General features: G+C 37.7%; 1 protein-coding gene across 5 annotated transcripts in view; it reads right to left on the minus strand.

Moving 5' to 3' along the window:
• Positions 1-27492, minus strand: part of slc4a5.L (solute carrier family 4 member 5 L homeolog) — a 57142-nt gene that overhangs the window by 10882 nt on the left and 18768 nt on the right. For 2 of the 5 annotated variants that reach the window (XM_041586938.1, XM_041586942.1), the window contains 17 exons: positions 25307-25436; positions 23651-23811; positions 22455-22610; positions 21806-21901; positions 19898-19953; positions 15712-15869; positions 15501-15588; positions 15160-15314; positions 14560-14700; positions 13503-13677; positions 12817-12950; positions 11687-11958; positions 7115-7176; positions 6630-6830; positions 5190-5303; positions 1157-1318; positions 590-768 (listed from right to left, as the gene is read on the minus strand). In XM_041586938.1, coding sequence (XP_041442872.1) covers positions 590-768; positions 1157-1318; positions 5190-5303; positions 6630-6830; positions 7115-7176; positions 11687-11958; positions 12817-12950; positions 13503-13677; positions 14560-14700; positions 15160-15314; positions 15501-15588; positions 15712-15869; positions 19898-19953; positions 21806-21901; positions 22455-22610; positions 23651-23811; positions 25307-25436 — 2440 coding nt within the window. Of the gene's footprint in view, positions 1-589; positions 769-1156; positions 1319-3294; positions 3409-5189; positions 5304-6629; positions 6831-7114; positions 7177-11686; positions 11959-12816; positions 12951-13502; positions 13678-14559; positions 14701-15159; positions 15315-15500; positions 15589-15711; positions 15870-19897; positions 19954-21805; positions 21902-22454; positions 22611-23650; positions 23812-25306; positions 25437-27492 lie in introns of all 5 variants that reach the window. The other 3 variants (XM_041586940.1, XM_041586939.1, XM_041586941.1) reach the window with 3 other exon arrangements.

Below are 27492 nucleotides of genomic sequence, written 5' to 3' on the forward strand. Positions count from 1 at the left end.
CTAGCTTTAGATTAAGGCAATGTACAGGTACTGTCTTACTACTAGCTTTAGATTAAGGCAATGTACAGGTACTCTCTTACTACTAGCTTTAGATAAAGGCAATGTACAGGTACTCTCTTACTACTAGCTTTAGCTAAAGGCAATGTACAGGTACTCTCTTACTTCTAGCTTTTAGATAAAGGTACTCTCTTACTACTATCTTTAGATAAAGGGAATTGACAGGTACTCTCTTACTAATAGCTTTAGATAAAGGCAATGAACTCGTACTCTCTTACTACTAGCTTTAGATAAAGACAATGTACAGGTACTCTCTTACTAATAGCATTAGATAAAGGGATTTTACAGGTACTCTCTTACTACTAGCATTAGATAAAGGGAATTTACAGGTACTCTCTTACTACTAGCTTTATATAAAGGGAATGGACAGGTACTCTCTTACTACTAGCTTTAGAGTGCTGCTGTTTTTTTTCTGGTTTGTACTACATTACTTTGGCGGAGGGTACAGCTTGCACTTGGGGCAGCAAAGAGCCGTTTTCTACTGTGTAGCACACTTCAACAGATTCTAGGTGCCTTTAATTCAGTTACCTACCTTACTCCTAAAAACTGTGGCTGCTCTCCTGGAGCACTGGTCTCAGTCTCCATCTTCAAGCTATCGATGTGGGCAATAGAAATGACAGTGGCTGCCACATACCAGGGAAGTCCCATAAAGGAGCAGACTGCCATTAAAATCCCAACCCAGAAGAGATCCAAGTGGTACCCACAACCTTTCTGCAAGACAAAAGTGATTGCCAAGTAACTAGAGGGTTTATCTCTTTCTGTTCTCTGGGTCTGAACCTTAAAAACAGCTCTACAGGAGTCCTGTTTTTCTTTATGTCAGCTTTAACCAGCCAGCTTGTAAAATTGTTTGAGGAATTAAAGCCAATAGTGCAGAGAATATAAAATATTGCTTTTAATGGCAACTACATGTGCAAGTAACCTTAAAACCAATCACTCACTCACAAAGGAAACATTGTAATTAATAAATATTGCTTAGAATTATATTTTCCTTTACTTTGCAACAAATAATTTTTGGGTAGATGGGCCTTTAAAAATAAATGGATTTATTTACTGGAGTGGCACCAAGAATGTTCAGCAAATAGACTACAGGATAACCCACCTTTAGCTTGTGCTCTTTTCTATTGACGATGACACCAGTAATCTGCTGGTCCATGAAGATAAGAATAGTCACCAGCAGAGCAGGAAGTGCACTGGCCAGATAAACCCACCAAGGATTCTTGCCAAAGGGAAAGACAAACCAACCTCTGTCAGGCCGTGTGGGCTGGTCGGGGAGAAGAAGATTCAGTTGCAGTAGTTGGATAACAGTCTTTGCACCATGTATAGCACAGCCATGATTCTACAACTATGACGAACCAGGAACCCTTCTAGCTTTTGGCAATACTACTGCTTTCATTTTAAGACATTTTGCATTGTTTCATAATTTAACGCATTGCTTGTTAGTAAACGTCAAATTGCCCATAAATATTACAACGTATTTTGGCACATGAAAGGACACATTTACTAAGCTCGAGTGAAGGATTTGAATATGAAAAACTTTGAATTTCGAAGTATTTTTTTGGGTACTTCGACCATCGAATAGACTACTACGACCTTCGACTTCGATTCGAACGATTCAAACTAAAAATCGTTCAACTATTCAACCATTCGATAGTCGAAGTACTGTTTCTTTAAAAAAAACTTTAACTACATACATCGGTAGTTTAAACCTACCGAGGTACAATGTTAGTCAATGGGGTCCTTCCCCATCACTTTCCTAAGCGTTTTTTGATCAAAGAAAAATTGTTCGACCGAACGATTTTTACTTTGATCGATTGAACTAAGTATTTCCCCAAAATCCTTCGAATTCGATATTCGAATTCAAAGGATTTCACTTCGAGGGTTAATTAACCTTCAATATTCAACCCTTAGTAAATGTGCCCCGAAGAGTCAACTGAATAACTCTATGTTATAATATTTTTTAATAATGATGAATAGTGATGGGCGAATTAGATTTGGCTGAAAAATTCATGAATTTACTGTGAAATTCCCGACACGGTGAAAAATTAATGAAATGCATTGAAGTCAATGGGCGTCAAAATAAGTTTGACGCATGTAAATTTTGACATGAGCCACAATTTTTCTACGTGCGACTATTTCGTCCAAATGCATTAAAGTCAATGGGGGTCTGAATAATTTTGATACGTGCCAATTTTTATGTACGCGAAATTTTAACGTACAAATTGTCGGCGCAGTTTCGCTAATTAATTCACTTGTGGCGAAACACGGAAATTTGCCGCAAATTTGTGTCTGGCGAATTTATTCACCCATCACAAGATGAAGGCAATTTTCCTGGACGAACTCAAGATACTGTGGTACCAAAGTATGTCGTAACATGCCAAGCCTCCTCACTTGTTTCTTTTCACATATCTCCCTGAAACCCTATCTTCCTTCAAATACATGTAGAATAGTCTTGAGGTTTGGGGTAATTTGGGGGTGACTGCCATTTTATTGAATGTGCGAATTGTAGAGCACATTTTTCCTTAGCACTTAGTTATCAGGATATCATCTTTGGCCTTTTAAAGGGGTTGGTCACTTGAAATTAATTTTAGTAAGAGTGATATTCTAATACAATTTGCAATTAGTTTTTATTTTTGTGTTTTTTTATTTATTTAGCTTTTTATTTAGCAGCTCTGAAGTTTGCAATTTCATCAATCTGTTTCCTAGGGTTCTAAATTCCCCTAGCAACCATGCATTGATTTGAATAAGAGACTGGAATATGAATAGAAGAGGCCTGAATACAAAGATTAGTCATAAAAAGTAGCATTAATTATAAATTTGTAGCCTTACAGAGCATTTGTTTTTTAGATGGGGTCAGAAGAAGAAGGCAAATAATTTAAAAACTATAAAAAAAAACAAAAAATGAAGGTCAATTAAAAAGTTGCTTAGAATTAGCCGTTCTATAACATACTAAAAGTTAACTGAAAGTGAACCACCCATTTTATGTACTTTAGGGAAATAAGTGAGACGAAGCACTAGAACATGCTTAGCTCATTCAACAATTAATAGATAGAACTTTAAAATGTAATTATTTTATAAAATATTAGGTCTAGCATGAAAGCAGTGGCATGCTTTTCCATAACTGTGAGGTTATTCATCAATTGTGATACCTTGTGAAACAGACACTGATTCCACTGTTGAGGTTTATGATGCCCGGACATGTTGAGTTAAGTACCAAGCATGTATTTTTTACCCCTTTACCTTAAATTCAGTAGGTACTTGTAGTTTGGGAGTATCTAATCCACAGAGAATGTCAAGACCAACAAAGATTAGAATGGACATGAAGATTGAGAAGTCACTAATAAGTTTACGTAGCTAAGAAGGCAGCATGAGAAAGAGAAAGAAGGGAAACAAGAATGATTAAAAGTTGCAGAAGAGGTATTATTTATTTATTACTTCTCAAAATTTCATTACAGGTTATAATAAATTTGAACATACTAATTTAAGAAAGCTTTTCATAATTCTTTAGAGAACTTACCTTTTGAGTGATCAAAAATTGTTGTATTGTTTGAAGCTGTCCCAGACAGGGCCAATTCTCACATAATGCATGAAAAGACTATTCTTTATTAGATATCTCATACCCTATACTAGTGAAGGAGTTTGTTATTTGATTCTGCATCCTTTGATGAATATGCCCCAAAAATGGCCGTGATAAGAGAAGGTGGTCAAAATGCCTATTGCAACCAACTACATAAAGCCAGGGGTTACTGTAAAAAGAACATGGGCCCATGCCACAAGCTTTACTATAAAATGAGATGAAAACAATATATTTTAGATCTTCTTTCTTGTAAAAAAACACAAAACAGAAAACAAAAGTAACTGTGTACCTAATGAAGCTTTGCCTTAACAAAAGATAAATTTTTGTGTCCTTGGGCTTTGTTTTGAAGATGTGAAAACAAATTGAGAGGTGGGAGCTGAGAGCTCATGGTATTATTTACTGGGTTTGTAGCGACATTGTTTATTCAGAAAGGGAAAACTAAAGCTAAAGTTTTTGGGGGGAAAATGTGGTATGCAAGTCAGCAGCAGCATTTTACCATCCTTCCACTGTTGTGGTGTCTTGACTACTCCAAAGACTGCTTAACAATATAGCTTTTGAATGTCTACACAGCAGTAGGGCACTTTCAACAGAACACGTGACCTCTGTGTTCATAAGACCTAATGAGAAATTTCCACTACAGTGTTATTGCTACTCAATAAACTCAATATTGTAACTATCTGTAAGCTTTTTTAGTTTGGGGTACCCGTGTTTAATGGTTCAGGTTATCCTTTGTGTACCAGATAGTTTCCAGTGAGGACGAGGGCCAACTGCTCCTCATACTGTTTTAGTCTAAAGCAGTGCTGTCATATTAAGACATATCCTTAAATCCATATACCTCCTCCTCCCCTGTAGATAACACAGCACCCCAGTACATGATTATACACATTAAGGGCCTCTAACAATAATTTTCAAATGCTAACCAACACCCAGAACAAAGGTAGCAAAGGGCAGGCAGAGTATGGCACACAAAGGAAGCATAGGACAGGCAGAGAATGGCACATACAGGGAGCATAGGGCAGGTAGAACAGAGCAGAAGACAGGGAAACCTATCAGGACCACTCTAAGATGTATTACATTCAGTGCTGGTATCTATCTTAGCATTAATATAAATTTAATTGCATGGAGATTAATACAGTTTTGTCCATTATATATATCAGATACAAAAATATATAAATAATGATGTCATACAAAGGCCACACACATCCGGATTCTTCACATGGAAAGCACTAATGCTGTTATATAATTGTCCATGGTCTTAAAGTTTTGAAACCACTGCCATAGACTAAGGCAAATATAATTTATGAACACGGATAAAAAATATTCAACTCATTGCATTTGTAAGATTCTATAACACTACAGAGCATTTAACCATTTAAGGTCAGCATGCACACTTTTAAAATAAAGATTCTGAAAATCTTGAGAAGATGGATCATTTTAAGTACTAGACAATATTTGAAGTCATACAAACCCAAATTAGTGCATTATTGGTGAATAAAGGAAGCACATTTACTAAGGGACAGACAAAGGAAGAAGGAAGGGAAGATTCAATGGAGCCAACCTTTATTTCACTAGGAACATGCAACTTTGGTGTCTCCAACTCAAAAAATGCGTCCACCCCACAGAAGAGAAGCATTGTGAAGACAATAGAAAAATCAGCCACCAGGGTACGCAGCTGGGGGGGGAACAGGGAAGATATTTAGGTAAACAGGATAAATATGCTATTTATTACAGTAAATAGACTTAAAAGGGTTGTTCCCTTTTATATTAACTTTTAGTATGATGTAGAGAGCAATAGTTTGAGACAATTTGCAACTGGTTTTCATTTTTAATTTTTGTGGTTTTTGAGTTATTTAGATTTTTATTCGGCAGCTCTCCAGTTGGCAATTTCAGCAATCTGGTTGCTAGGGTTCAAATTACACTATCAACCATGTACTTGTTTGGAGGTAAAATTTAAATTATTTAGTTATTGATTAATATATAATTTGTTTGGCCACTAGGTGGCAGTGAGTCCTATGTAAACTGTGAAGTATAAAGTTGGTAGTGAAAAGTAAATAAAGAAACCAGGAACAGGAAAGCGGTGGCCAGTGATAGAGAAAGGGAACCAAGATTTTGCCACAGCTGAGCTGTATGAAAGAAAAAGAAGTCACTCAATAAAGTGGAACTGGTTAAAAGAAAGTCCATACCTCATGTTTAAAGGTTACACACTGATTTTAATAGGAGATTTGATTTGAATAAGAAAAGTCCTATATAGAAAGATGAGCAATAAAAAGAAACAATAACAATACATATGTAGCCTTACAGAGAATTTATTTTGTAGATGGGATCAGTGACCCCCATTTAAAAGCTGGGAAGAGGCAAAAGAGCAAGGCAAATAACTCAAAAAGTATAAAAATAAATAATGAAGACCAAATCCAAAGTTGCTAGAAATTGTGCACTCTATAACATACTACATGTTAACTCTAAGGTGAACCACCCCTTTAATGCTGTATTAACTACAGTAAGTACAGTTTTAAAACGTTTACAGGGTAGCGTAATAAAGGGTGCCAAATGTTATAGGTCTAGTAGCCTATAGCAACCATTTATTTATTTATTCTACAGGCATGGGATCCATTATCCAGAAACTCATTATACAGAAAGCTCTGAATTACAGAAAGGTCTCCCTTAGACTCCATTTTAATCAAATAATTTTTAAAAATAATTTCCTATTTCTCTGTAATAATAAAACAGTCCCTTGTACTTGATCCAAACTAATTAATCCTTATTGGAAACAAAACCAGCCTATTGGGTTTATTTAATGTTTACATGCCTTTTTAGTAGACTTAAGGTACAAATTACAGAAAACCCCTTATCTGGTAAATCCCAGGATCTGAGCATTCAGGATAACAGGTCCCATACATATACTACATTTCTCAGTGGCTTAAATCAGTTTCCAGCCAGACACAGGGCTCCCTCTCTTACCCTTATCATAATTTACCACCCTGGGCATAAATATCCTTACCTTGGTTGGGAAGTAACGGCTAAACTTAAATTTCTTCAGTGATATAGTCATTGAATATGTTCCAAAGAACAAGATGAAAGACATGAGGGCAAGATCCGGCACATATTTGCACGAGTTTCCTACCAGGCTGCCACCGTATTTCAGACATTCCTTCATACTTAGCTGGGTCCAATCCAGAGCTGTAGCATTAAGGACATTGTACTTGGAATTCACATAGGAAAAGAAAACACACACAAAAAAATTATTTAGAACCGTTTTTAGATGGGGTCAGTGACCCCCATTTGAAAGTGGAAAAGAATCAGAAAAAGGAGGCAAATAATTCAAAAACTATTAAAAAGAAAAAAAATGAAGACCAATTGAAAAGTTGCTCAGAATTAGCCATTCTATAACATACTAAAAATTAACTTAAAGGTGAACCACCCCTTTAATGCAAGTGGCATCCCAATGAAGAGAGCGTGCAATGAGAACGACTGTCCATAACTTACCAGTGAGATGTTAGTGTTGTTTGGTGCAAAAGGAACTGAATCATTGAATAAAGTTGCGTTCACTATAAAGGGAAAAAAACAATGTGTAAGCAATGATATTCATGATGTCATTCTTACTGTTTTGCAAGGAAACTCCCTATTGGGGCATAGAGAGCCCATTAATTTACAGGGGTTTAAAAGGGCGAACCTTTCATTCATTTCACTGAAGTGGAAAGTCATAACTTTATATTCAGTTACTCAAACAAGTAATGTGTCTATTCGTCTAAAAATCCATTCAATGACAACTAGGAGCGATGTTTCATTATCCCACACGATGGCTCCTCTTAGGAAAACTAGATGTATAACTGGGAACATACACAAAAGGAAAGACTTATATTTAGAGGAAAATATGAAGAGGGATTCGATTTCATGGTCTGCATTCATGGCCAAGGTGGATAAAGGCATTAGTAGAATTAGCAGCCCCAGTGCAGAGTTGCTTTACTGTAGAACCTAGACTATCTTACTGACCATGTAAAATTGTCACTATTATACCAATATATAGAATATCATACTCCAAAACTTCTAGTCACACATAACTACCAGAATACAAGTATTAAAATGTCCCAGTGCCTATGATTGAGTATCAGATGGACACGAAACACGCAAAGCTTGAGATAATTGTTCAATAAAGTATTTTGAATTTTTTGACTTTTGGTCTGACCTGGTGTGGTCTCCAGTGTGCCTTACACCCATTATTTTGTCTATATTCAGTAATAGATTGTAACCTACTAACCTAGACATCAGCATTCTTTATTCTGTGTATGGTAGACCAATCAAAGTTCATTTCTAATTGCTTGCTTTTGGTAAACTCACATAGCTATACAATGCACCTAAGAACCCCATAACCCCAAACTAATATAATGCCTGATGCACATCAGTGTAAACAACAGCACACACACACAAATATCACTGCTAATGCATCATGGTGGACATAAAAGGGGTAGACCCTGTGGCTTTAGGAGATCCAGTAAGAAGCCAGAAAGAACAGTAAGCGTAACATTGTGGTTATTTCCCATGGGGCCCCTGTCTGCATTATGTGATGAATAAAGGCTGGGAGAGTTAATGTAAGTTCTGTATATGGTTAAGGGGGAGCCTAGAACATTTTTTGCAGGGGTTCATGGGACGTTATGTGCCCAGCAGTATAAATAGCCAAAACAACAGATTGTGATCATCCCACATATAAAAATATCTATAATATCTATGGCCATCAGTACAAACACATCCAATGTTTCCTTTACTGATTGTAGGGGTACAGGTGCTGGAGCTAGAGTCCTGTATGGGTCCATTTTTTGGAACCCGTACCCGACCCGTACCTGCAACCTGCAATCCGCAACCCGGACCCGCAACCCGCATTCTTACCCGCTTGGACCCACTACACGACCCGACCCGCAAGTACCTTTTCCGCAACCCGGACCAGCGACCTGCTGACCATTGAGAATAAGGAAGTGCTGTCATTGTAAACTGGAAGTGACATTATCGGAAGTAGGCGTGATCAGAAAAATAGGAGTGAAACAGGAAGTGCCGTCATTGTAAACCGGAAATGTCATAATCAGAAGTAAGCGTGATCAGAAAAAAGGAGTAAAAATCTCTATTGAGAAGACCCACGACCCGACCCGCAAACCCGCATAACCGCTGACCCGCGTCTATACCCGCACCCGGAACTTCTACCCGCAGGTTTTTGTGGGTAACCCGCGAGTACCCAACCCGCTGCAGGACTCTAGCTGAAGCGTTACTGGCTTATGATTGGAGCATCACTGGTAGGTGCTAGCTAAGCTCTAAATTCAGTGCAAGGGGCTTTAGAATCCCTGTATATAATATCTATTATAGCCAGTACAGGGCTTCCCATGCTGAGCATTCAGAATGACGTGCAAAGCTGGAGCACTCAGTGGACATCCATGTGCCTCGCACCTCCTTCCTAGCACTTTGCCCCATTTATTTTTTATGAAACCTTAGATCTGAGAAGAGAATGGTAAGGTGATGAAAAAATGAGATAGAAGTACTTACTTTGCATAAAGGACAGCCAGAGTTGTGCAATGAATAAGAAGAAATGTGGCAAATATCAGTCACAACAGTTGCTCTTAACAAGGAATTATATGTTAAGCACAAGCTCTTTCTCTCTCTCTTTAACTACTTGTGGAGATATTATTCTCAGGCAGCAGTCAGGTTGCTCCCTTCCTAGTACATAAGTGCCCTGACAGACGGGACATTTAGTTCTGCTGTGCGTGTGACAACATTCCTTATGTTCCCTTCCTACCTGTGGTATAACATACATATCTGCAAGGTAATGCCTTATGCAATGCATATGTTTTCATGTTTTCTCACCTACATCCCATCTGCCATTACTCAAAGAATCACCATTGCAACAGTCAACATTGTATATTGGTTGTACTAATTAGCGATTATACAGCAACCTGGCAACAGGTCTAAGCAATTCCCTAAGGTTTCCACTCACTCCTGCTATAGGACACTCCATTTACAATGTCATCTAGCACAGCTGTGAGTGCTCTGAAAACTATAGGACCCTCACCGTCCTCTAATAAAGAAAGATTGTAGGAAACAAGACAGAGGTTTACATAAAAGGTGCCATTTATGCCCATAATTTTCAATATGTCTTCCTATCTCCATCTAACTGCCTTGGTTTTTATATTTTGCTTTATGCCAATCATTGTTTCTCCATGCCCTATCTAACCCAACTCTTTTTTTTTGCTGTTCTTCATTTTTTATTACATTCCTATCAGTACCATCCTTTCTACATTATATCAGTCCCTCTTTTCTTATACCAAACATCTCCCTAATTACCACTTTTCAACGTGCCAGTACACTCTGTATTATTTCCCTTTTGTCCTGTATTTCTCCCCTTTAATGTGTCCTTTGTCTCTTATCTTTAGATCTTTTCTATTTCATGAATTTTCTTTTTAAAGGGGCAACATAAAAAAAAGTTTTGCCTAATAAAAGAAACCATAATTTTGCAATATACATTCATTTATTAAATGTTTTTCAGTTTTTTTGTATAAGTATTGCTATTGAAAGCATGTTTGTCTGACTGTTTCTATTTCCAAGTGTCGGACTGGCCCACCAGGATAGCAGGAAAACTCCCAGTGGGCCCAGGGCCCTATTTCTTTATGAGAACAAAGAGGCTTAATAATGGAAGAATATAGTATAGTAGAGAAAAGGGACTAGGAGAATAAAGAGGTTAAGTGAGGAGTGGAGGTATAGTTGTTTGGAAAGTGGGCCCTCAGCCTAAGGTTTTCTGGTGGGCCCCTGGTATCCCAGTCCGACACTGCTATTTCCTGATGTCTCAGACTGCTGATACAATGTAAGACAAGGCAGCTGATTAACAGACCTGTGTTTGCTGGGGAACTAAGACTTTTGCAACACTGTTTCAAAAGTAACAACCGGAGTTAAAGGGATACTGTCATGGGAAAAAAAAAATTTTTCAAAATGAATCAGTTAATAGTGCTGCTCCAGCAGAATTCTGCACTGAAATCCATTTCTCAAAAGAGGAAACAGATTTTTTTATATTCAATTTTTAAATCTGACATGGGGCTAGACATATTGTCACTTTCATAGCTGCCCCAAGTCATGTGACTTGACAGTATCCCTTTAAGCAAATGCTGCTTTTAGTAACAATCATTTCTACCAATAACTTTAAAAGAACTGAAATGTGTTAATAAATGTATAGTGGAAAGTTGCTTAGAATACTGTTTTCTTTTATTAGGCACATTTTTTTGTTGTGGTTGACTAACTTGCCCTTTAACTACTATATTGGCCCTTCAGGCTTTAAGTTATCTGTTCCCAGTTCTATTCTTGTATCTTCATTAATCCTTATTCCTCTAGTTTTACTTGTGCTTGAACTTAATTTTTCAACCCAAATTAACCATGTAATTTAAACTTATGTATCCCTAAATATGAATGCAGTTCCAGCACATAAAAGCAAATAGACATCTGAGAATACAATACGAATGCCCAGAACATACACATATTGGTTCCATGCATGACTTTGCTCTAATAAATCTAGAAAAAAGCAAAAACAGCGGAGCACCGGAGAGTCCAGTAAAAATATAAAAAAATTTAAATTTTATTTAGTATACATATAAAAACAAATTACAGCAGCAGTGAACCATGGCTGCCCACTTAACGCGTTTCGTGGCGTCCTGCCACTTCATCAGAAGCTGTCGGCAGCCAACCTTCAACTTCCTTAAAAGAACCTTCTACATGTGTGCTTTTAAGGAAGTTGAAGGTTGGCTGCCGACAGCTTTTACTAAATAAAATTTAAATGTTTTTATATTTTTACTGGACTCCCCGGTGGTCCGCTGTTTTTGCTTTTTTCTGGATTGAATCGACCGCATGGGATGGCGGCGGGGTGTGCAGCACGATGAGCCCAGTGTCCGGTAAGTGCTCCCACTAAACTACAATTTTTCTGGACTCTAATAAATCTACTGCCCTTAGGGGACACATTGCTGAAATCCCTTATTAGAAATCCTTATTCTACCATTGGTGGCTATATAAGGGACAAAAAATCTGTCTACTGACCTGGGTCAGGCGCAACACACTCGCATCTGTATAAGGTGACTTGGTCAGGTTTGAAGTCAGAATTAATTGGGTAATACTTGAAAGCTCCGATCATTTTTTTAATGGCATCATAGATGAAGATAAAACTGATGAGAGTTGAGAATCCCTCCTCTGTGAAACGCGTGATGTACTTAATAATAAAGCTGGCGTCAGTAGCGACAAGAATAAGGCACTGCAGGGCAGAGTGGAGCCCGATCCACAGCCGAAATTCCATATAATCTATATCATTACCTCTGCAAGTGACAATATTGTATTACAATTTCACACAATAACCTACATTTTAAAAATACAATTTACCTTTTTTTCCTATATTATTTTCTATCAGATTCTAGCTTTCGCCTCTCTTCCACTCTCACTAGTAAACCAGCAGTGTAGGTAATTAATATATGGAAGTTAATTTTTCCATTTGATCAGTACAAGGAGAGATGATGCCATTAAACTGTAAATCTTCAACAAATCTCTTTCATCAAGAAACCAATCTCACTAATTCACTAGATAAATTAAAATATAGGCTTATAATAACAAATCATGTAGCTATTAAAAGTAAATGTTCAAAGTGAAATTTAAATATGAACATTATCTCCATGGAAATAATCTTAAAGTGGGCAAATACATTCACAGTAAAATGGGTGGACAATTCTGCTGTACCCAATTTGATTGGTCACTGTATGATCCCATTGGATTTTCATCTACTGATGTCTTCTCTCTGTAGATGCAGAAGTTTATTTATGATGGAGGGGAGCCAACTGAATCCCCTTAAAATCTGATTGCCGGCTGATTGGATTAATAGATGTGGATGTGGCCAAAATGCTGTTCTTAGAATTCAAAACTAGATTTAAAGGCAAAAGCTTTATTTACAGAGATCCACATCATATCTAACTCGGTCAATGATGAACTGTTGGCCATTATGTAATAAAAGTGCAATGCTTTCAAACAGATGACCAATAAATGCTGCCTTATGATTGGTTGCTATGGGTTACTAGACCTGGTGTAAATGTTGCCCTTTTTAATGAGTATCGCTGATCAGGCTCAATATGAGTGTCTGTGTACATTTATGATCTTGAGGGAGCAGATGATATTTTAGTACTTACTTGCTAAAATCAAATAGGAGTTTCTCAAAGATGAGAATGGGCCCAGTGCTGCTCAAGATGATAAGAGGTTGTCCAGCAAAAAAGCAAAACACAGAGCCGGCCATTGCTGTGCCCAGGAAGCTTTCCATAACTCCCTGGAAGGACATATAGAGTAGAGAGTTAGGAGCAAATCCCCCCGACTCTACCCAGGAGCTATTTCTCTTTTTTGAAAGCACCTGTAGAATGTGCCTGACCTTCTTCATGGATACAACACTGTAGAACACAGTCAAAACTATGTTCATAGAGGGAACACAGGTCCTTTTGGTCCATTTTGGAACCTGCTTATGTTTTTTGCAATTTGAACCCTCCCTATGTGTTTTTCCTTTTCCTATAGCAAAGTAACATGGTACTATCAATGAAAATGGTTTGCAATATTTATTGCTGCTTTATGGGCCAGACCCTGCAGTGCATTCTAGTTCTAACTGAATTTGCTCTACATTTTTGGAAATATGCTGCCATTTCTAGTTCATGTACAGGTACAGCAGGGCTGATTGCCAGTCTCTACTTTACAGCAAAATGCAAAGACATGACCATTTTGCCATAGATATCTGTGAATGAGAATGACATTAGCACTTGGATCCAAACCTTTGTCGTTGAATAAGAGAGCAGATCAGCAGTCAACATCTCTATAGTGCTGCTTCACATACCTGGTAATTGTCTGTGGCATCTCCAAGTAGCCCCCCAAAGGTGATGGCGTTGGTAATGCAGCCCAGGTAGATGAACAGAATGGCAGAAATTGACTGGATGTGAAAAGCTTCATAGAAATCGCTAGGAATCCAGGGCAGCTTCCTCTTGATATCCAGATACAACCCCCCGCAGAACCTATAGGACACATGAACCTGTTATTTTAATTACAGAACCCAATAAATAAAGGCATTTTTCAACAAACATGAACTTATATACTTGGGATAATTTAGAACCATATTATTTTGGATATCAGAAACAGATATGTAACTCTATTGTTAAGACTACAAATAGTCAGTGATCTGTTATCAATGATGGAATTTTAAGGCCCCCATACACTGGCCGATAAAAGCTGCTGACAGACCGAGTCTGCAGCTTATTGGCCCATGTGTGGGGCCATCCGACGAGCCTCCCCGATCAATATCTGGCTGTAAGTCAGGCAGGGTAAAAAATTCCGTCAGATCGCGGCCGCATCTGTTCGTTGATGCGGTCCCGCAATCTGACCGCCCGTATTGCCTCCATTCTGCTCCAATCATTGGGCCCTAGATCTGATTAGCCCAATATCACCCACCTCAATGTGAGAGATCAGCTTGTTTGGCAACATCGCCAAAAGAGCGTATCTCCCTGTGTATGGCCACCTTAACTGCAAGAGATCTTTTTTAATATTGGTCCCATTAACAGTGGGTTTATCATGGGCTAGTGTCCCCAAGAATTCATTAAAATTCACCCATGCACGTTGCCAAATAGGCAGATTACATAAAAATACTGGAAGATACAGGGTGTAAAGCAGATCCTGTTTTCTTCCTTTTTGGAACTACTTAAATAACAAAGTTTCCATACATCTATAGCCAACCAAATGCATAATTTGCACACAATATTATAATGGTGTAGCCACCATAGGTTATAGCTTCAGTTCTACTGAGGTCTCAAACTGTAACTAAGAGGACTAACATAGTCAGCGATCGTTAGAGAACAACAATCTGGTTATGACAGCATTTACTGAACTTGTAATCTTCTCACCTCCCAGTAAATGAAAGTTCTTCTCCAATCTCATGGGCAGCTGGCATCTCACCATCTTCACTTCCTGCGCCACCGCTTCCAGCCCCTCCTCCTGCCGAGCCATTCATCTGTCCAGCTTCATTAACTGAGAACATTGATTTTCTACAATGGTCATAGCAGAGATGAGGGACAACACAAAGGGCTGCATAGCCGACCACTAAACATTAGCTGAATTCCTACTACAGAAGTTAATAGTCAAAGCCATCACTATTGTCCTTCTTCAGGATTACGTGAACAGTTTTTAAAGGCCTAATTGTTATGCAAATGTAAAAAAAATATCCAAAAATTAAGAAGAATTAATTAGATTTTAGTTTTAGGGGAAGAAGAAGGTGCTAAACACTGAAGAAAAATGATTGCTAAATATTTGTTAGTGTATGTATCTCTAGATCAGGAGTCGTGGATGCAAACAACGAGCAACCTATTGCAGGGGAAATGCAAATTAATTATACTTCTGTATACTTGAAATGAGCGATCAAGCATGTGAGCATTCGTTTATACTCTTTTTTTTATATCTTATGCATAGCAGAAACCTAGCTCATTTTAGACTATAACAGTACTTACCTCTGGTCAGCTGATGGGATCTTTTTGGGTGGTTCTATTCTGATGGTTGGGTCCCACTCCCCAGGAGGAAGTACAATGACTTCATTTAAAAACTCGTCTATTCCTGCAATTAAGTCCTCGCGGTCTTTTGCTTTGTAGGCAACATCGCTAAATATCTGAAAAGTAAACCACACAGTATTGCTCTCACAGGGATTTAATACATCTGTAGATTAATAATAGACACTCAACAGATAAAGATGCATTGTCTTCCGAAGAAGTCTTGACCTTTTTAAGTTGGCCTGATTGTATTTCAGAGTGCTAATGCTATAGTACTAGGTTTGCCAAGTTTTTTGAGTACTCACATCATCCACCATCAAGGTTGCAATGGCTCTGCCGATTTCAGTGTAAGATTTGGCTTTCCCCATTGGACCCAACAAAATGAAAAGGAACCTGTCCAGAATAAGACACATTAAGCTACAAATATTTAAACTAATGTAACCTCTTATATTCCCTTTAATCAGCCTTTTTATTGTAAATTACTGTATGCTTTTAGTTCCTTTAATCTAATATTACCTTGTGGGTACAGGGACCTCTGTAACCCCTCCCAGCATTATGGACTGTACCAAACGGACAAAAGCTACAAAAGGCTTGTCTAAGAAATCCACCTCTCCCACCAGAACATTGGAGGCCTCTGCATCTCGAGGAATCTTCTTCATGAATTTGTTCTTCAACTGGTAAGAGAAAAAAGAGTAACAGAGGCTTTAAATATACTGTTTCCCGCTATAAATATTTTTCTTCTGACCTTAGACCAAGAATGGGGGACAACATAATCCCACTCCAACACACCAACATAGATTATATACAACTATTGATCCAAAGAAACATTTGATATGTTGAGAAGCATGACCTTATGGCTGTTTACAACAGGCTTAGGTAGACTGAGTGTGTCACCTGAAAGGTCTAATATTTAAAATGTGTAATATAATGAGTAATGGTATACCCCTTGAGGGACGATAAACTTTATCTAAAGTATCATATAGAACTCTGTTTTAAGGAGCCTTTAAATATTCAAACCTAATATAAACTTTATTTTTCCCAACTTTGTTTACACTATACTTTGAACCCCTTTTTACAGGCATTGTGTATTTAAAAGGAATTATCTGATTTTCCCTTTTAGTTTTTGTGTAGTTCTTTAAATATCTCAGTGGTAGCCAGCAAATGAAGACACCTTCTTCTTTTTAGCATTTATGATCCCAGTATGAAACTATGGAATTATAATGAATGGCTAGTGTGCTAGAAATGAATCAATGAGACTCCTACAAAGTTTAGTTTGGTAATAACACCCCATTTTTTCATGGACTGCTTGAATGTCTTCAGATGTTGCAACCCCTTTGAAGTTAAATTTTAGTCTGACCTCCATCAGTTCATAACAATGTTCTATTGATATCCAAGTTGTAAATTACCGTCACCCTTAAATTTCAACTTACTTTGCCTTTATGCCAGCTGGCTTGGGTCCCCCTAGCAGGGCGACCCCCACATATTGTGAACCACTGGAGTAGAAGCTTATGATCTAAATCTAGGTGCAAGGGAAAGAGGAGGCATATGGATTTAAGGGTATGTCTTAATAAGACTTTTTTCACATATGAGTGATAAGTGATATCCCTGCAGTGAGCACCAATCATTTGGTTTTTTGTGTGCTACCACCATTAATGTGGACATGGTCTTGTGGTAACATGGGTGTGGTTTAAAAACAGGGAGTGGTCAACTCTGGCTTCCATTATTGGCCCTCCATGTAGGCCAGAAAAATTTCGGCCCTCAGTACCACAGAAGTTGGACAGCACTGATCTAGATGATTATTTTCTAATGTGATGTCTGACATCTGTGTTGACATGATTCTTATACATCTATTTTTTAAGGCCCCCTAATACTTTGTTTGAGTGTCCAGTAAAACAAAGTTTTCAGATATGTTAGAGCTCAGAATAGTAACATATTGAAAGGAAATGAATCAAAACCTTGTAACTATCAAGCTTCTTGCAAAAGTCTCTTAAAAGAGAACAAACGTTAAATATCTTCAGCTACTTTCTATCTGGTGCTTCTCTTTTTTTAAAAAAAAAACAAACAGCATGGGGTATATTCCGACTGCTCCCTGGTATCCTTATGTGCCACACCAAGGGAGACACAAGGGAAGAATCAAAAGATGGGGAATGGAGTTGTGTAGAAAAATTCCCCTTGCTTCATTTTGTTTTTTAAAGAAGAGGCATGCCAGTCCAGGGAAGAATGTGAGAAATTTGAAATGATATAAGAAACCACAGCAAAAAGGAATAAGTAAAATATACAAGTGATTCAATGTTTTTTTTTTTGCTTTATAGGTTTTTTTTTTTGCTATCATCTGCAACAGACACGTATTTCATCCATGAATCTATATTTCAACAAAGAGAACTCAGCATTCGTCCTTGAGAGATGGGGGCACCGCAATGGGCACCTTGCTACTTCTGAATTCTATTTGCAAAGTGATTCAATGTTATTGGAACTTCTAACATTCACTGTATGTAACAACTCAGGACAGGTATTATACTGTAACTCGAAGAAGTGCTGTTATTGTATGGATAACATTCTAATAACCCCTCCATCATTCAGGAAGAGTTAAAGGAAATGTTCAGCTTTAGACATGTTCTAACCAAAGCAACTATCGCCGGGTTGTTATTATTTATTATATGATTCTGAATTATTAGCATTCCTAATCTGCCTGTTTCCAACCTCCACCTCCAGCAACAAAAAATAGCTTGATTGTAATGGTTCAATATTATTATCATTGTTATTTTTACTTGTTTATCTTTCCATCAATACGTTCCCTTATTCACCTTCATTCTTACTTTTGGAAAGGGCAAGTAAGCCAAATTGGGGATGTTCACACTGGAGAAGAGGCGCTTAAGGGGTGATATGATAACTATGTATAAATATATAAGGGGATCATATAATAATCTCTCTAATGCTTTATTTACCAGTAGGTCTTTCCAACAGCTACTATAATTGCCTCTGCTCTTCTGGAAAGGCTTTCCACTACATTTTGGCACCAGACCTGCTTCTATTTGGAAACAAAAATATTAGTGAGGCTGCAAACTGATCTTTAAGGATCAGGTCTGGCTCACACTTCACACTTCATTCTAATTCAAATAGGTTAATGTCAGGGCTCTGTGCAGGCCAGTCAGGTTCTCTCACTCCTATCTCAGCAAACTCATTCCATGAAGACCTTGCTTTGTTCATTGGGGCCATTATTGTGCCGGAACAGGGAAGTGTCCCTCAAACACTTGCCAGGAAGCAGAATACTGTCAAAACCATGGTGAGACCAGTATTCCTCCACTATTATACTTTACACATTCAGGCAGGAAGTGTTTGCATTAAATCTGCAAAATCAAGACTTGTCCATCAAACTGTCAGGTGGAAAAGGGCGATTCATCATAATAGAGAACATGTTAACACTACTCCAGAGTCCAATGGTGGTGACCTTTACACCACTCTAGCTGACACTTGCCATTGCAAATAGTCATGTTAGGCTTCTGTTCAGCTGCCAACCCATATTAACCCTATAAATCTGAGAAATAGTCTTATCGTGATGTTGCTACCAGAGACAGTTTAGAACTTGACAGGCAGTGTTCCAACTGAGGTTCTGATGATATTATGATATAATACACAAAAGCCATGAATATCTTGTAAATTATATCCTTATAAACGGTGAGTAGTGATGTCATCAGTTATAAACGGTGAGTAGTGATGTAATTTCTGTCACATGACTCACTGAAACTTGTGTATTATAATAAATAAAGTACCCCCAGTTGCAAAATATGAGGATATTAGAAGTTGCCTCGGAGTTCCATGACCTGTATAAAAACACTCGGCCTTCGGCCTCGTATTTTTATATGGTCATGAAACTCCTCGGTAACTTATAATATCCTTATATTTTACAAGAGGGGGTACTTTATTCACTATATGATGTCCAGTGTGTGTCTTGCTGAGAGCAGAATCACATCACCTACTTGTAGATTGCCTTAGCAAGTGCCCCACTTCTAGTTAATTCAGTGTTACACTTAAATGGGTGCTCATTCCTAGTGCACAAGCAATGATGGTGTTTTGGGAGCCTTGTGTTTAAATAAAGGACCCACTGGCTGCATTATAAATAGAAAGGTCCCAGACCTAATACAGAATTCCAACCAACTTTTGTAGGGTAAGTAATAAGATAAGAACTGTAGACATCAGTTACTAAATTAATATTGAGAACTGAACTTAGTTAAGAAGAAAGGCTGTTAAATCTATATCAGTTCTTTTTTGGGGGGGGAAGAAAAATAAATACTTGTAGAGTGATGTAAGATTTGCAAATTTGCAAATGTTCCTTTTCAACTACAACATTGAACATTGTTCACTAGATTATGCAGTAGTTTATGTTTCTGATTAAGAAGGATATTCTTTGTTACATTTATGGAGCGCATCAATTACCATTATCCAAGAGGAAAGACCAGAATTCAATAATTCTTTTGTTTTAGGGTTTGGTCTAAAACTTGGAAAAAGTCCTACAAATACTTTGTAGCAGAGATTAGTTAAACGTACACCCTGGACAACAAAGCAAGGTAGAGTATCAGCCTGCTATAATTATCAATTATCACAGCACAGTATAACACACTTTATAAATGACTATACTTCAGAGATACTCATTCATTAATAAATAAGACACATACACATCAATGTAGAATAAAGATCTCAGTACCTGGTCTGAGCTTGGGGCCTCTGAAATGTCATTCATGCTTCTGCTATGTGCATGTCCTGAAGAATAAAGTATATGACAGTAAAAAGAACTTCTATACAATCCTCTTGTGACTTTACAATTAGTAACAAAACAGTCTCATTAAAGCACTAAGATGTCTGTTATAGGAAAAGCAACATTCTAAAGAGCCTATATTAGTGAATTGGTCAAAGGAGTATTTTTAGAGAATTCTGCGGAGAATGAAAATAATAATTTTTTTGAACCCTTTCATAAAAATGTCCGAAGGGGATGGCTATAGAAGAGCTGTGAAATTACTATATAAAACTCTGACCATATATTATATATAAAGCGTAACATAAACGTCAGAAAGGCACACCTAGATAGAGAAGGTGAGCTGCTAACTAAATTGGAAGACCCAGCCGACAATTGAAAATGCTGGAGGATAATATTCAAGGCTGCTGTGATCCATGGTCAGTTAGTATAAGTAACCGTGATATATATTTTATATATGTGAGTGTGTATATATAGTTCTGTATAAGTATGGGTATATATATATATGTGTGCACTGGGGTTTAATTTGGAAGGGTTGAACTTGATGGACATTGGTCTTTTTTTCAACCCAACTTAACTATGTAACAATGTATGTGGCTGTAGCTTTCCCTAGTATGTCCTCTGCAAGGTCGGACGTTCACTTAATAGTAGGGATGCACCGAATCCACAAGCTTTTCTTCATGAAAGAATCGGCTGAATACCAAACCGAATCCTAATTTGCATATGCAAATTAGGGGTGGGAAGGGGGAAACTTTTTTTACTTCCTTGTTTTGTGACAAAAAGTCACACGATTTCCCTCCCGCCCTAATTTGCATATGCAAATTAGGACTAGGTCCGAATCCTAATTTGCATATGCAAATCTGAATCCGAATCCTGCTGAGAAAGGCCGAATCCTGGATTCGGTGCATCCCTACTTTATAGACCCGGGTGCTGCAGTGGCATACATAATATATATCTCCTTAGTGGTTTGCAGTGCTCACTGGGGTTTAACACTTCCAATATTTTATTAGTATATTTTAAAACATAATGCACTCATCAATGTTTCCGTCAAGTTCTAGGATTGTTTTCATGGTATGATATGCGTTTTAAAACCAAACTTTATAGAAACGTACCACCATAATCCAACACCAGAAATCCCACCCCCAAATGGGCTACAGAGCAGAGAAATTACCGAAGATTTAGCTTCAAACTATTCACAATAATAGTGAATTCAAAGAATCCTCATGCATGTACCAACTGAGTGCATTATGTTTTAATTTTTTTTTAAATTTTAATAAGTTTTAAACTCAGGTGTATGCTGCAAATCACTTACTATATAAACACATTAAAGAAAATACATTAGGTCTTAAAAATACAAAATAGCAAAGTTCTTGTGGTTGCAATCATCAACCTTTGCAAGGGCGAAGCTTATGTTAATTGGGGTCTTTAGCCGTCACAACCACAAGATTGCACCATGTTATCTCATGGGGCTCATGTTTGAAGAGGTGGGCAAAAACAAGGTGCAAAAGTATGTATATTGCCCCTGACAGTGCACACCATTGCCAGTGTAAATGGTGGCACCTGGCAGATGTGGTCAGCCCCTAGAAGCCTCCTACATGTGCTGCCTTCACGGGGTGCTCCCTGAGCCTTATACTAACTACTTGCCTAAGATATGAAGTACAGGGTTCTGAGTACTACACCATGTTCCGTGCTCAGGGTGTGCCATCAGAGGTACAAGGGTGGAGAAAGCAAGTGGTGTACCAAGTGCTATACCACTTGCTCACTAATTAGTACTGTTTGGACCAATCAGAACACTTAGCACTTGCACCCGGTGATAAATGAGCCCTCTGGAGTGCTATACTGATTTCTATATTTTCTTACGTAGTCGTCCATAGTTGGAATTTTGGCGCAACCTCAGGTCTTCTGTGGAACGATGGAACTGTGTGCCAACTGGAGTGCCTGGAGCTTGAATCCGATCTACAAGGAATAGCAAGCGGTAAGAAAAGCAACTTTTTACTACATCAAGACTGGAGAAAAATGAGCAATTACGTCAGCTTTTACATCTGTGGTTGTACATTGTAGCTCCTCATGATGGTACATGGTGGATCCTACCAACATATGTTCCTTATACCATAAATGGTGCACATTTAAGTTTAGCAAGAATTATATGTCACATCTAGTAAAGTGCAGATTGTCAGGCACAGCATATGAAATTGAACTAGGCTTAGACACCCACTAATTATAAAAATAAATCACAGATTGTTCATATACCATAATATGTCACATAATGCAAACATACAGATGGAAAGCAAGCTGATAATATTTTTATGATTGCCCGTAATGTGATAATTTGGTTCACTCAGCCCACAGGCAGAGACACAAACATTGGTTGTAATGATGGTTATGATGGGTCACAATAGTGGCCATATATATTTAATTATTTCTAATAAATCTTGGGTCAAAAAGCTGTAATTATTTGTTATCCTGGCTTCAATCTCTATGTTATTGTTCAAAGAATTCCTTGACTCACTTGTGCTGGAGGAGACAGATTTTCCAATGTCCGCCAAAGACCTATGGATGGGCTTCTTGGTTTGGTGTCTGTGTTTCCTTAGAAGGACAAAACTAATTTTGTCCCTGAGCTCTGGTTTTAGGATTCCATCCTCTATTTGCTTTTGAACAATATCATCTACAAGAGAACATTTCTGTCAGACTTGAGAATGTTTCTTTAGTCCTAAAAATGTATTCAAAAGTTCATTGCATTTAATGGAGTAAAATACTCTACATCTGTGTATTAAAGGGGTGGTTCGCCTTTATATTAACTTTTAGTATCTTATTGAATGGCTAATTCTAAGCAACTTTGTTGGATTTTATTTTTTCTTTGTTATAGTTTTTTTAATTATTTGCCTTCTTCTGCTGACTCTTTCCAGCTTTCAGAAGGGGGTCACTGACCCCATCTTCAAAAACGAATGCTCTGTAAGTCTACACGTGTATTGTTATTGCTACCATTTATTACTCATCTTTCTATTCAGGGTAATTTGGATCCTAGCAACCAGATTGCTGAATTTGCAAAATGGAGAGCTGTTGAATAAAAAAACGAAATAACTCAAAAAACACAAATAATAAAAAATGAAACCCAAAAGCAAATTGTCTCAGAATATCATTCTCTGCATCATACTAAATGTTCATTTAAAGGCGAACATCCCCTTTAACACAAATGATGTAGGCCCAGCTGTACATTCAAATGATATTAGAAGCCATCTTTTGCACCTTGCAGACCGTTAATATTCTTATAATAACAAAGAGCCATGAATATCATATAAATTATATCCTTATAAGTGGTGCTTAGTGATGTCATCAGTTTTAATCAGAGCTTAGTGATGTCATTTCTGTTATATGATTCACTGAAACTTGTATATTATAATAAATAAAGTACCCCCTGTTGCAAAATATGAGGATAATTGAAGTCACCTCGGAGATCCATGACCTGTATAAAAACACTCGGCCTTCGTCAGGTGTTTTTATTTTACAAGAGGGAGTGCTTTATTGACTATATAATGTACAATAGCAAATACATTACTTGCTATATTAGGGTTGTCCAATTGGAGGCTGCAGGCCACATGAAGCCCTCAAAGAAAGTTCTATGACCCTCAGCTAGTTAGATACTGTACATATAAAGCTGTGCCTATGAGTTCTATATTCTGAATATACCAAGAGCTGATTTCATACCTACAATCTGTGAAAGTGAATACCCATCTAAATCAAGCATCACACTTCCAGTCTGAAGACATGTCCGCAGCTCAAATAAACTGTGCAGAGACAGAGTTGACACATGTGGTTTGCTCCATCTTTCGCCTCCTTCCTCCACTTTTTCTTCAAATTTTATCCACCTGAGTAAAGGGAGAGAATTATAGGAAACTTATGAAGGTTGTAATTTTGTAGACACAATTTATTTAATGCTATTCAGTCTCAAGGTCTTGTTTCTTCTTGTGGTTTTAATCGTTCTCAAATTGTTTTTCTCTTTAGCGGTTTACTAAAAGTTGTGTGACTTGTATTATGGATTATGCCAGAAAACAAGGGAGGTTTTAAATGTCTTAAGGGATGCAGTTTGACAGAAAGGGATTTTTAAGTAGATGCACATACAACAGGCACTGTAATCCTAATCTTACTAACTCATTCGTGACTGTTGCACAGGTATTGTGTTCTTTGTCAAACAATGAGAGGGAAGAGGAAACGAGAAATACAATCAAAATATCAATAAATGGTTTATCATCTACACATTTTCCCATACTTTATCATTTTAAAACCAATTATGTATCCTAAACTAAAACACCAGTTTAATATGAATTATTTGCCTTCTTCTGACTCTTTGCAGTTTTCAAATTAGGGTCACTGACCCCTATCGTCAAAAACAAATGCTCTGTAAGGCTACAAATGTATTGTTATTGTTACTTTTTATTTCTCAGCTTTCTATTCAGGCCTCTCCTATTCATATTCCAGTTTCTCATTCATATCAATGCATGGTTGCTAGGGGAATTTGAACCCTATTTGTAGTAATGAACAAGCAAGTCAGACTCACCCCTGTTCCCTTCACTTAAAATCCCAGAGGGACTGCAATGAATTCAGTGTACCCTAGCAAACAGATTGCTTAAACTGCAAACTGAAGAGCTGCTGAATAAAAAGCTAAATAACTAAAAAAAAAAAAAAAAATGAAAGCCAATTGCAAATTGTTTCAGAATAGCACTCTCTACATAATACTAAAAGTTAAAGTGAGCCAACCCTTTAAGAGGCTTTTCTACTAGTCTATAGCATGATTGGGGAATTTGCAAAAGACGTATTAACTATTAAATAATATTATTAATTATTCTGGCTGTTGTTAGTCTTGTTGCCATAGAGCAATTGTTACTAATTGTTGCTATCAGGCTCAGTGGTAAACCTGGGATATTTTTATATTGCAACCCTAAGCCAAATAAGTAATCACTATGTATGGCTGTATCTAACCTGAGTAGGAAAACCTCCTAACATGACTATTATATTACAGGTATGGGACCTGTTATCCAGAATGCTTGTGACCTGGGGTTTTCCGGATAACGGATCTTTCCGTAATTTGGGTCTTCATGCCTTAAGTCTACTAGAAATTAATTTAAGCATTAAATAAACCCAATAGGCTGGTTATGCTTCCAATAAGGATTAATTATATCTTAGTTGGGATCAAGTACAAGCTACTGTTTTATTATTACAGAGAAAAGGGAAATCATTTTTAAAAATTCGGATTATTTGGATAAAATGGAGTCTATGGGAGACAGCCATTCCGTAATTCGGAGCTTTCTGAATATCAGGTTTCCGGATAAGGGATCCTGGGAAAAAGAAGGCTTTGTATGTTACCTTGCTGTCTCCTTCCATTCCAGTTCATCCCCTTCCTGCTGCAGAGTGTCCATCTCAGTGAATAAGGTTGGATTTGGAATGTCGTCATCCTCTCCCAAAATGTACCGTAGTCGCTCAGCAGCAGGAGACACTGAGGGACAAGTAAAATAGACACCCTTTAAAACATATAAGGCAACGTCTATTCTTCTCCAACCATTAACATAATAGGGTATTATTGCAACAAGTGATCAGCATGCACATTTCCAATTAACAGGAACTGTAAGTTACAATATAGAGCACATTCCTAATACCTTTGTGCTATAGATCTAAACATCCACTATGTTGGGCACTAAGGGGCAAATTCACTAAGATGCGAAGTTGCGCCAGGCGCAACTTCGCCGCACTTCGCCAGGCGTAGTTTCGCCAGCACTCCGCAAATTCACCGAAATCCGAAGTTGCGCTCAGGGGTAGCGTAAGGTTGCGAAGTTGCGCTAGCGTTGATTCGCTATGTAAAGCGAAGTTACGCTACCGAAGGCTAATTTGCATACGGCGCCAAATTCAAATTTCAATGGAGGAATACGTATCAGCACTACAAATGCCTGGGAAACCTTCAATTCATCAAATAAAAATTGTTATTTTGCCCTACACATGTGCCCACTGTCTAGGTAAGTTGCCATGAGTCAGGAAATGTAGGGGGGAAGGAGGGGAGCCCCAAAAAAAATTTCGATCTTTTTCAGCCTATCACCCATAATGTAGAAAACACGACAGCGTTTTTTGGGACTTAGAAAAATTTTTGACTTTTTTTGAAGCAATCCCTATCTACTCTATTGCGCTTCGCCAGGTCTGAGGTGGCGAAGGAAGTCTAGCGTAAAAGGTAGCGTTCAGTACACTGCGCAAGTTAGTGAATTTGCGTAGTTACTTCGCTAGGAAAATTCGCCAGGCGTAAGGGTGCGAAGTAACACTAGCGAAACTACGCCAGCGTTCGTTAGTGAATTTGCGCAGTAACGAAAATGCCAAACGCTAGCGAACTAACGCTAGCGTTCGGTGCTTCGCGTCTTAGTGAATTTGCCCCTATGAGTGGAAGCTGAAGGGTGGCCTTTACAAATAACTGTAATATGCAGGCTCCTCCTCTTGGTATTAATAAGTAACCAAGGCATCATAATTGGGAGGTTAAAAACATATACTGGATTCTCTCTATGAGTGGGTAGCGCTGTACAATGGGATATGGGAGGCAAGACTTAAGGCATGGTGATCTAAATTATGGAAAGATACCTTATCTTGAGCCCCAGGACACAAACATTCTGGAAGCCTATACCTGTACAGGTATGGGACCTATTATCCAGAATGCTTGGAACCTGGGGTTTTCTAGATAGTGGATATTTCCGTACTTTGGATCTTCATATCTTAAGTCTACTCAAAAATCACGTAAACATTACATAAACCCAATAGGCTGGTTTTTCTTACAAAAATGATTAATTATATCTTAGTTGGGATCAAGTACAAGCTACTGTTTTAATATTACAGAGAAAAAAAAATCATTTTTTAAAAATGTAATTATTTGGATAAAATGGAGTCTATGGGAGATGGCCTTCCTGTAATTTGGAGCTTTCTGAATAACAGGTTTCCAGATAAAAGATCCCATTCCTGTACTACAAAAACAATGTAGTCTGATGGATGTAGAACAACTCAAAGTATTTAAAAGACTGTAAATTTGCCATGACTCTCCCTTAACACGACCAATAGCTCCCGATAAGCAGTGTTATTTGATGTTGGTGGGTTTGTGATACAGAGAGAAATGTGGACATTGTGACCACAGAGTAAGTTGTAATTGAAATGATTCGCATAAATGAACCAGGCACTAACTCACATTCTTCCCCTTCCATCATGCCATTTTCATTTTAAAGCATTCGTTTTCCAGGCCTCGTTGATTTTCATGTTCACTCTCAACGGTTTTATTAAAATGCTCCTCTAGATCTCTTGCAATTTGCATTGATTTTAAAAATGGAAACCTTTTGTTAGCTGGTGTTTGCTCCTTTCAAATGATCAACTGCCAGTGGCTTACAGCTTAATTATACATACCATGTATGTATATACAGTATATCTTTATTTCTGTAGTGATACTGTGAACCACATTTATATCTTTGGAGCTGTGAGAATTGTGCAAAGCCACAAGAAAATCCTATGCCACCTGCTAATTGATTACAGGA

This window comes from Xenopus laevis, chromosome 3L (assembly GCF_017654675.1).
Source record: "Xenopus laevis strain J_2021 chromosome 3L, Xenopus_laevis_v10.1, whole genome shotgun sequence".
NCBI lineage: Eukaryota > Metazoa > Chordata > Amphibia > Anura > Pipidae > Xenopus > Xenopus laevis.